General features: G+C 45.7%; 1 protein-coding gene across 2 annotated transcripts; it reads left to right on the top strand.

Annotated features, from left to right (window-relative positions):
* The first annotated feature begins 1911 nt into the window (after positions 1–1911).
* On the top strand, positions 1912–10709 carry LOC134016912 (interleukin-1 receptor-like 1). 2 transcript variants are annotated; one of them, XM_062456155.1, is made up of 11 exons: positions 1912–1983; positions 4442–4529; positions 4679–4934; positions 5064–5235; positions 5453–5603; positions 7595–7663; positions 7756–7879; positions 7970–8118; positions 8209–8346; positions 9127–9291; positions 9716–10709. In XM_062456155.1, exons 2-11 carry the CDS (start codon positions 4451–4453, stop codon positions 10123–10125), a joined length of 1713 nt encoding a protein of 570 aa, XP_062312139.1. In that variant the 5' UTR covers positions 1912–1983; positions 4442–4450; the 3' UTR covers positions 10126–10709. The 2 variants fall into 2 exon arrangements, with proteins under 2 accessions (XP_062312139.1, XP_062312138.1); XM_062456154.1 differs by having other exon boundaries at positions 7756–8118; positions 9162–9291.
* The last annotated feature ends 451 nt before the right edge of the window (positions 10710–11160 follow it).

Here is an 11160-nt window from a genome sequence, read left to right as displayed (position 1 = left end):
CCAACACACCTACGGCACACAATTGGCAAACGGTTAATTTCATGCTCAAATTCACACATTGTAAACTAAACTCAAACACTAATTTTCATAACACAAACATACACTAAACAATACACCATGTCTACCAAAACACTAACACACGTTCTCTTTCGACAGGAACATTTAGTCAATCATAGCACAATGTCATAAAAACACTAACATCAGATGGAATTACACGCAGAAACTGCATTATTTTATATATGTGTCAGGTCTTACAGTATATGAATCATAGATTGTGTTTTGCAATGCAGTTTCTTTTGAAGCCTCTCTACATTTTTGTTTTGTTGGGTTTAGTAAAAGCATGCATTTTGCATGCAAATACTGTAAAGTGAGAGGTGTGTTTAGACTTTTGCAAAGAAGTGTGAATGAACCTGAGTAATGTGTCAAAAAGGGTCAATTGTGTTTCAAGACTGGGGTACACTTTCTAATTGGAATTTGCAAATGATTTTGTGAGGATGGCTTACACATACTATTTTTTTGTGTTAGCTATCTGACTTTCTGAACAATCAGTTTCTATAATCAGGTTGTCTTGAACAGGATAGGTGACGCTAGCAGATTGACAGATAAACATCCTTCAAACAACATTTCCGGTGATAAAGCTTACTCAAACATAGATAATTGAACATTACTGTTACTTTATTATTATGGTTTAACAAATCTGTCAGTACTAGGCTAAAGCTTACCTAAAGAATACTTAAATCCAACTGTTACTTTGTTGCTATGTTGAAACGTTTAGCACTACTGTGTAGTAATAACAACGAAATTACTCGGTTATTACTATGTGAAAGATTTCGTACACATATTTCCCACTTGTGGGAAATATGACATTTACCTCTGAGTAAATGTCAGGCCAGCAAAGTTCTGTAGGAGAACCTTCGGTCTCCTCTCATAGACTAGGTTAGAGAGACCATGGTACAGTATGCCAGTGAGCTGGATGGCCTGGTGTTGAAGGCATCTTTACAGCTGCTATTCACCAACAGCAATGTAGAGAGCCATGGCTGTTCGGGAGTCAGGTGGCTGAGCGGTTAGGGAATTGGGCTAGTAATCTGAAGGTTGCTGGTTCGATTCCTGGCTGTGCACAATGACGTTGTGTCCTTGGGCAAGGCACTTCACCCTACTTGCCTCGGGGAGAATGTCCCTGTACTTACTGTAAGTCGCTCTGGATAAGAGCGTCTGCTAAATGTAATGTAAATGTTCACCAACAGCAATGTAGGTTTAGCCTTTTAAGGAGTGAGTTCTAAATATTACCGACGCTTCCACCAGAGTGAGTTATTTTTCCTAAACGGAAGCTAGCTAGTTTTAGTTAGCTTCCGTTACCTAGCAACCTAGCATAATACTCGTAGCAATGCTACTACCTGCTAGTGTTACTTGTTAGCCTCCTAATTGTAAATTTTTAAGCCATACTACAGCGTTTGTCATATAGTTTTTGTCTATCGGAAAATAGTCGGTTGGAATGTTCAGAATCACACATGTGTGACGGTACTCTGTGGGGCCCGCTTTCGAACGATCACATATGTGTGACACTACTCCTTAACGGGTTAGGGCTGTTCACCAACAACAATGTAGAGAGTTATGGCTGTTCACCAACAGCAATGTAGGTTTAGGGCTTTTCACCAACAACAATGTAGATTCATGGCTGTTCACTAACAGCAGTGTAGGGCTGTTTGGATTACATGTGGATGTTTGGATTCTGTGTGTACTGTATGTGTGTGTTCCTGCATGTTTGTGTATGTGTGTTTTAGTGAGCGTACATACGTGTGTATTTGTGTGTCCCTGTGTGTGTTTAGTTTGTGGGTTGTTTGCAGCTGCACATTCTTATATCTGATGTTAGAGTCTACAGAATGCACCTACCCTGTCTATAATAATTCGACCAAATGAAGCACAGAGCACAGTTAGCAGGAAGCAACTTCTGGTTATCTAGTGTTGGTCAAGGTTGCATATAAGGTGAGTATTGCTTTTTATGTCCTGGTTATAGAGTAATTTTTTTAATGGATATTAAGACCAATCAATTAAATGTATTTTACTGAATTTGATCTATATCAAACGCTTAATGATATCACTGCTGACAGAACGTTTAAGTATCAGTTCTTAAAACTCCAACAAGCTGAATCTTTTCAACGTAATTCTCCTCCTCTGTATCTTGGTAAGGCATTTCAGTCCACCATGTAGCATATTTCAGGCCATCCAGTACAGTATGTTATACTGTATCTATTCTTTTAACAGTGACACACTATTATATATACTATAATTTAATTAAAAGCTAGAACTTCAACCCTCCTGTGTTCTTCAAATGTACTAAACATTTTAATCATTGACCCCAGCAATTTAAACCTCCAGAAAATGATTATGATAAAAATGATGTGTCAGGTATTTGTTTTTGTCAGGTACTGTCAGGTACTGTTAGGTACTGTGTCCTTGTTAACTACCCATATAGCCCTTAAAATAACTTAACCCCCACTCACTCCATACACATCCATAATACCTATCACACAAATATGAGAAAATATTAAAATCACCATAACATCTCACAGATTAAGTGAGAGGTATGGTTAGGTAGGTAACTTTTAGGTTGGGGACCTAAAGCAGTTTTTGAAGATTATGAAATTGCATGTTGTCTCACCTCAAGATCATCCAAAACAAATGCGTGTAAAATGTTTATATTTCTTATATGTTTGATAAATGTAAGACATCCTCAGGTCAAATTGACCACGAAGAACACCGTACAAAACGTGTAAAAAATTGAAAGCATCTTATCATGTTCATTTTATGTTTACCCAGTCATTAAAGCTGCACTAGGTCATATTATAGTTCTGGTATGAGAACCAGCTCCCCCAATTATTGTCTGAACTTCCGCACTTTCCTCCAGCCCACTGCTGATTGACAGTGATTTCACAAAATAAGCCAATGGCGAAAGGCCACCTCGATGATAGTGATTAGCTGTAACTAGATTACTGGAACCTAATTGGCTTGAAAGTAGTGGTCCGCTGAATTTTTTTAAATGGACAACTTTTGCACTTAGCTTTCTGTGTTGCTAAAAGACTCTCAGGTGGCCTTGGTAGCTTACACAATATATTTAGGTTGACAAAACTTGTCTGAACTGGAACAAACTATTTTACCTTCACATTAAGAATAGTCAGATATTTACGTAACATTTCTTTGGAGATGTGAAACATTCAATGGGATCAAATATATAGCCTGGTTTGAAAGGTCCAAGACATAAAGCCTGTCATGGATAATTTGCTGTTATTTACAAACAGAGACAATTTGAAAGCATGACCAACACATAATTCCACATGAATATCATAAATATAAAGAGCAGATTAGCTCTATTGTTCCCTGGAAGGAAATTGCATTGCAGCATCCAGGCAGGTAAATAAAGGTACAAGGTACAAATGTTTCCAAGTGTAAGTTTGTTCCTTCATGTTCCTGTCCCTAAGCGTTGTTTTTTGCAAAAACACAAAGAGCAGCAGTTTGTAACCGTGTACTTTAGTTGCAGAGTTTAGTTTTTTTTTGTTAGTTACTATACCTTCATTCTTTTGATCCTTTCCTGTGTTTGGGTCCTCTTGTTCTGCACCTCCCTGACAACCCTCTCCCCTAATATCTCCCCTCACCTCTCCCCTCACCTCTCCCCTCACCCCTCCCCTAATCTCTCCCCTAACCTCTCCGCTCATCCCTCCCCTAATCTCTCCCCTAACCTCTCCCCTCACCCCTCCCCTAATATCGCCCCTCACCTCTCCCCTCACTCTTCCCCTAATCTCTCCCCTAACCTCTCCCCTCACCCCTCCCCTAATCTCTCCCCTAACCTCTCCGCTCATCCCTCCCCTAATCTCTCCCCTAACCTCTCCCCTCACCCCTCCCCTAATCTCTCCCCTCACCCCTCCCCTAATATCTCCCCTCACCTCTCCCCTCACCCCTCCCCTAATATCGCCCCTCACCTCTCCCCTCACTCCTCCCCTCACCCCTCCCCTAATCTCTCCCCTCACCCCTCCCCTAATCTCTCCCCTAACCTCTCCACTTATCCCTCCCCTAATCTCTCCCTTCACCTCTCCTCTCACCCCTCCCCTAATATCTCCCCTCACCCCTCCCCTAATATCTCCCCTCACCTTTCCCCTTACTCCTCACCTAATCTCTCCCCTCACTCCTCCCCTAATCTCTCCCCTCACCTCTCCCCTCACTCCTCCCCTAATCTCTCCCCTCATCTCTCCCCTCCCCTCTCCTTTCCCCTCATCTCTCCCCTCATCTCTCCCCTCACCTCTCCCCTCACCTCTCCCCTCACCCCTCATATCTCCCCTCACCTCTCCCCTCACTCCTCCCCTAATCTCTCACCTCCCCCCTCACCTCACCTCTCCCCTCACCTCAGTTCTCCTCTCCCCTCACCTCACCTAACCGCTCTCCTCCGCAGCCCAGAGAGATGTCTGTCCCCATACGAGCATGTCTGCTGCTGGCCCTGGCCTGGGTGTCAACCTGTGGAGAAGTTACCGAACCTCCAGGTACCTCGCTACATCACACACACTCCCAAGGCTACATCCCACACTCACAGCCCTACGTCACCCCCACAGAAAAGTACATGTGCTGTACAAACACGTATTGTGTTAAATAATAGAGAAGGTCTTCTTCTGTGGTTCACCCTCTGGTCCAGATGAATCCCCAACAGAAGAATTGTGCCTGCAGGATGAGTGGGACTCGCTGCAGGTGCTGGAGGGGGAGGGTCTTCGTTTGCATGCCAAGGTGTCCAATGCCATCCTGGCCGACGCCAACGTGACGGATCCCAGGTGGTACCGCAACGGTACCGAGGAGATCTCCTCCTCTGAGGGCCAGCGTCTGCATCAACACGGCTCTCTTCTCCTCTTCCTCCCCCTCCTCCTCAATGACTCGGAACACTATTACAGCTATGGGTGACCAAGACGACCCCGGCACGACATCCTGTACCTTTTCTAGCCAATGCAGTCTTTGTCTTACCGTGATAAGACGTGCTTGTGTGTGTGTGTGTGTCTCTGTGTCTTTGTGCTCTGTGCCGTCTCCAGGAGGGCTTCACCGGACAGATGCTTCTTGTTTGTAACCAAGGTGACCGTTTTACCCGCCGAGCCCCGTCCCCGTGTCTTGTTCCCGCCCGTCTCCGAGTCGTCCGTCAACATCGACATTGAATGGCCCGTCCACCGCCTTGGGGAGTGTAAAGGAAACTTCAGCTGGTACAGGGTACGTCCCCTTGGGCTGGTTAGTTAACATGGTTGGTGGACTGGATAGTTGACTGGTTGACTGATTCGTTGGTTGAGTAGTTGGTTGGCTTGTTGAGTAGATTGTTTGGTTGACTGGATTACTGGTTGGCTTGTTGGCTAGTTGGTGGGATGACTGGTAAATTGGTCGACAAGTCCATTGGATGATTGAGCAACTGCTGTTTCCTGTTGTTTTTCAGAACTTACGTCTCCTTCCATCTGAGAAACGCAGCTTTCTGTGGGTGCGCAATGCCACCAAGGCTGACGAGGCCAACTACACGTGTGTGTGTACCTGGACACACAACCAGGAAGTATACAACAGCTCTGCGTCCAGGTGGCTGGATGTCAGAGGTGAGAGAGAGCTCACCAGGTAACACAGGATACTAACTATACACAGAGAGAAGGGGGCTAAGCTGTGAAGGGTGTTCAAAAGAAAACTTTGACAAAGACAGCCTTTTAACAATCAACATCAGTAGGCGAACATTACAATACTAGACAAACACACACACACACACACAAAACAGTTAATTTCAATAACAGACAGTTACCCAAAAAGCACACTTGAGTCCCATGCAATTGGTGGTGCAAATTATCCTTGTTCAGGGAAATCCACTTAACAAAACATTTGAAGTTTCAAGGCCCAGGTGGTTTAGGAATTGATGTCATACCTTGTAAAACAGATGTAGTACACATGAAGACAAGAATATCAAAACAGTGTCTGCTCTTGCTGAACTGATAGCCTCTGCTAAAAGCTTTATGGCAATTGCAAATAACAGCATAAACGGAGGGCAGCCCTGTCTGGTGCCTCTGTGTTTGAAAACTGTCTGAACAAACACCACTAGTCAGGACTACAGCCAGTGGAGCGTCATGCAATATTTTATATCCTGTTTATAAAGTTGTCACCCAAGTCAAACTAATTCAAAGCATGAAAGCAATGAAGAAATAGGACCACTCTATACGGTCAAAAGCTTTTTCAGCATCTAGGGTGAGTACCGGCCCATCTTAATTTCTTTGCTGGAATGCCAGAATTTCAGTAAGAAATTGTCTTACATTATTACATAACTGACTTCCACCAATAAACCAGTTTGATTGCCGTTAATGATTCCAAAGTGTGTGACAATATTTTCTGGTCCACATACAAGAGTGCTATTGGCTTGTATGATGAGTTAAATATTTGCTGACTGCAGTGACTAGGGACGACGCAGAGAGCCATTAATATTTCATTAAACATCTTCCTCTTCATAAAACTCACTGCAAAATCCATCAGGCCCAGGGGCATTCTCATTTGGTAATGTTTGAATAGTGTGCAATACTTCTTCTGGCGTGATACGTGCACTGAGAAAGGACCCTCATCCAACAATAATCATTGGTAAATTAATATCAGCAAATAAATAGTTTGTTAATTGAAACGCATCTTGTGTTTGTTCTGATGCAAACACATTCAGATATCATTTATGCTTCTCAGATTCTAAACTTAGTTTCCTTTCTAGAAAGATAAGAGGTATCTCTAATACCGCCTTCTTCTGAAATTATTTTATCTTTCTAGTGGAAACATATATAATCAGTCTCCTTGAATAGGCCTTAGATGTCTCCCATAGAAGTAAGAGGAAATCTGAACACAGTCGGTTTATTGAGAAGAGGACATAAATTCAGAGCTGAATAGAAAGGGTATTCCTTGCCTGTGGAATTAAAGAATCTCCAAACCTCGACAAAACATTAGTCATTACATACACATTTTAAATATCTTCCTTGGATCTTTAAGGGAAAGCAAGTGGGGAGATCTATCAGTAATGGGGTTAACAGTTACAGCCCTAGAACCATTCTTGTTTGAAGATTCAGCCCTTTACCAAGCCTGTGGGTCTTGGATCTTTATAAGGATCTTTAAACCAATAATGTGGGAGTTCACTTGGGCCACGTCATCTTTCTTCCCCTTGTTAAGGCTGTGTTGAGTAGGGAGAGTTGAGGAGGAAGAGTTGAATAGGCTGTGTTGAATAGGCTGTGTTGAATAGGCTGTGTTGAATAGGCTGTGTTGAGTAGGCTGTGTTGAGTATGCTGTGTTGAGAAGGCTGTGTTGAGTAGGCTGTGTTGAATAGGCTGTGTTGAGTAGGCTGTGTTGAGAAGGCTGTGTTGAATAGGCTGTGTTGAGTAGGCTGTGTTGAGAAGGCTGTGTTGAGAAGGCTGTGTTGAGTAGGCTGTGTTGAATAGGCTGTGTTGAATAGGCTGTGTTGAATAGGCTGTGTTGAGTAGGCTGTGTTGAGAAGTCTGTGTTGAGAAGGCTGTGTTGAGAAGGCTGTGTTGAGAAGGCTGTTGGGAAGGACATGTGTTATGTGCTCTTCCTCCAGAACCCTTGGCATACTATCCACCAATCATCAACACTCCAGCCAACGGATCCACAGAGACAGCAGTGATGGGTGAGCCTGACACTTGGGCATGGGCAGAATATTATTACTGGCCCACGGAAAAAGTGGGCAATCTTCATTATGTAATTATGTATTAATGCCAGGCTCCATTAAGACTCTGACCTGCTCTGCGCATTGTGGAATAAACATTGAAGATTGTATGGTGTGGTGGAACGTGAATGAACAGAAGGCTGACGACTTGGAGGGCTACAGTCAAAACCTCACCAGGTCCACACACACACACATACATTATATTGTCCTTGTACGTATCTCATGTTTGCTGATGAACTCACTGATATGTTTATTCTACATATATAGCGAGTATGTAACTACCAAGAAGCTGAATATCTTCAAGTCTGTCTTAACCATAGACAGAGTTTCTGCCAAGGACTTCCACTCAAAGTTTGAATGCAAAGCCATGACCGACCAGAGCAACACAGTTGCTGTTCTGTTTCTCAAGCCTGAAGGTTTGCAAATACTGTCACACACACACACACTTACAAACTTGAACACCCTCAGTAATCTAGCTGATCCCCTCCTGCTGTATTGCCCCTCAGCCTCCTTGTTGCTCCCTCTAGTGGGGAAAGTGTGTGTCCTGCTGCTGGCCCTGCTGGCTGCACTGGCCATCCGACACTTTGCCATCGACCTGGCTCTCTTCTTCAGATGGCTGCTGCGCTCCTACAGCCGTCCTGAAGGTGAGCACTGCCAGATGCTCCAGGACTATACATGGGGGGAGGCAGACGACAGCGACAACACAGCAGGTGGCCGAGTGCCGGTTTCATCCCGCCACAAGGGGGCACTCTAACCCTGAACAGCGCCGAGCTCCGGGTGTTCGTTCACCTCTGATTCGACACACTTTCGAAGACAAAAAATGACTGTACACGCGAAGAAAACATAAAATGAAAATCGAATAGAGCAGTTTCTTTTGTATAGGCTGTTTGTGTGTGTGGTAGAGCAGCTCTTTGTGTGTGTGGTCGAGCAGCCATGTGTGTGTGGTAGAGCAGCTCTTTGTGTGTGTGGTCGAGCAGCTCTTTGTGTGTGTGGTAGAGCAGCTCTTTGTGTGTGTGGTAGAGCAGCTCTTTGTGTGTGTGGTAGAGCAGCTCTTTGTGTGTGTGGTCGAGCAGCTCTTTGTGTGTGTGGTAGAGCAGCTCTTTGTGTGTGTGGTAGAGCAGCTCTTTGTGTGTGTGGTCGAGCAGCCATGTGTGTGTGGTAGAGCAGCTCTTTGTGTGTGTGGTCGAGCAGCCATGTGTGTGTGGTCGAGCAGCTCTTTGTGTGTGTGGTCGAGCAGCCATGTGTGTGTGGTAGAGCAGCTCTTTGTGTGTGTGGTCGAGCAGCTCTTTGTGTGTGTGGTCGAGCAGCTCTTTGTGTGTGTGGTCGAGCAGCTCTTTGTGTGTGTGGTAGAGCAGCTCTTTGTGTGTGTGGTAGAGCAGCTCTTTGTGTGTGTGGTAGAGCAGCTCTTTGTGTGTGTTCTGCAGATGGGAAGGTATATGATGCATATGTGGCTTACCAGCGCCAGGGACTAGACCAGGCCACGGAGGAGAGACTGGGCCTGTTTGTCACCAGGGTTCTGCCCTATGTCCTGGAGAACCAGTGCGGCCTCCGCCTCTTCATCCACGGCAGAGACAACCTGCCAGGAGAGGGTGAGATACTGTTCAGGGTTAGAGGTTGTGCCGGTCGGGGTTAGAGGTCGACCAGGGAAGGTTATTCTAGGGGTGGGGTAAGTGCAGTGCCCTGTGCTCTGAAATGCACTTAGTAACAACCTGACAGATGTGAGAAAAACACAATCCTGTTTCTCTGCTTGCACATTCTCTTCTTCTTTATCTCTCCCCTCCTCCCTGAACCCTCCCCTCTCCCCTACTGCATCTCCTGTCCTCCCCCTCTCCTTCACCTCTTTTCTCCTCCTCCCCTCCCCCCTCTCATCCCATATCCTCCTCTCCTTCTCCTCCTGCTCTCTTTCTTCTCTTCCATCCCCTCCTTCTCTTCTCCTCCCCATGCCCCTCCTCCCCTCTTCTTGTTCCCCTACTCACCTTCTCCATCCCCTGCCGCCCCCGCCCCCACTCCCAGACTGCATGGAGCTGGCGGAGAGGTGCATACGGCTGAGCAGGAGGCTGATGGTCATCCTCACCCCGATCTCCGGGTCAGGGTCGGGGTCAGAGGTCAATGGTCCGGGTGCTGCGCAGCAGTACGACTGGCAGCTGGGGCTTCACCATGCCCTGATGCAGAGTGGGGTGACTGTGATCCTGATTCAGCTGGGGGACATGAGCTACACACACCTGCCCCCCACCCTGCAGCTGCTGATCCGCAGCAGCGCCCCCCTCAGGTGGTGTGGGGCAGTGCGGGGCGCTACCATGGCTACATCGGTCTTCTGGAAGCGGGTGAGGTACCTGATGCCCACTGCTGCACCAGCCAGCAAGCAGAGACACCAGCAGGGACACCAGCTGTCAGAGATACCCTTCCTGACTGACAGTCCCTGATCCAGAGTCACCAGCGGTCAGAGATGACAGGAAGATCCCTGGCACGCTTCTCCTTTGAATACAACCATGGAAGTCCCCCCCCACCCCCAAACAAAAGACACACACATTCCTGATACTACACAGGACTTGTATTAGCACAACTCCCCCCCCCCCCTCACACACACATGCATTCCTGCTAGCATACAGAACTAGAATTATCAAAACAATGAAATCAAATCAAACTTTATTTGTTTAGCGCATTTCATACAATTAGGCAACACAATGCTTCACAGTGGGTAAAAGGGGTGGAGGGATACTCACACTTATGTTTGACACAAATGTCCCAGAGGGAAGCAAAAAAACAAATCACCCATTATAAACAAACACACACACACACATTCCTGCAAGCATACAGAACTAGAATTACAGCTGCTCCCCTCTCATTGTGCCTGACTAAGCAATTACACCTGAACCAACACAAGTAAATGTCCCAGCTTACATCCAAATGTTCCTTCTCACCTGCTGGAGGAACCTGCAACGTGAGCCTTCATATTGCATCTGCTGCTTCTCTGGAACTCTGTTAATAATGTCTGGAATTAAAGAGAAACATGATGACGTCTGCTTGTGTTTGCATACTCCTTGGTCAGTGGTATATGTCTGTGTGTGTGGTGTGTATCAGTGTGTGTGTGTAGTGTGTGTGTGTACTCTGGAGTTTTCTGACTAACCTGACACCTCCAAGCCATCTGTTCTCATGACATACAGTGTCTGGGGTTACACAGCAAGCAAACCCACCTGAGGACATTATGGGGTGGGTGGGAGTGTTAGTCGCTGTATTGGTTGTGTGGTTAATCCAGTCAGTGTGCGAGAGAATGCAAGAGATAGACAGGCTGACATTTACTTGAAGGCCATTATCTGTTTGGTGAAACATTTCTTGAAGATTGCTCCTTCAAGCTTGAGCTTCCTGTTGTCTGACTGAGAGTGTTATGGTTCTAAACGGTTCCACCAAAGACAGCTGGCAGTTGGATAAGCTCCTGTTAATGTGAGTAGACTCAATGC

This window comes from Osmerus eperlanus, chromosome 3 (assembly GCF_963692335.1).
Source record: "Osmerus eperlanus chromosome 3, fOsmEpe2.1, whole genome shotgun sequence".
Classification (NCBI taxonomy): Eukaryota; Metazoa; Chordata; class Actinopteri; order Osmeriformes; family Osmeridae; genus Osmerus; species Osmerus eperlanus.
This window is presented reverse-complemented; position numbering and strand designations above follow the sequence as displayed.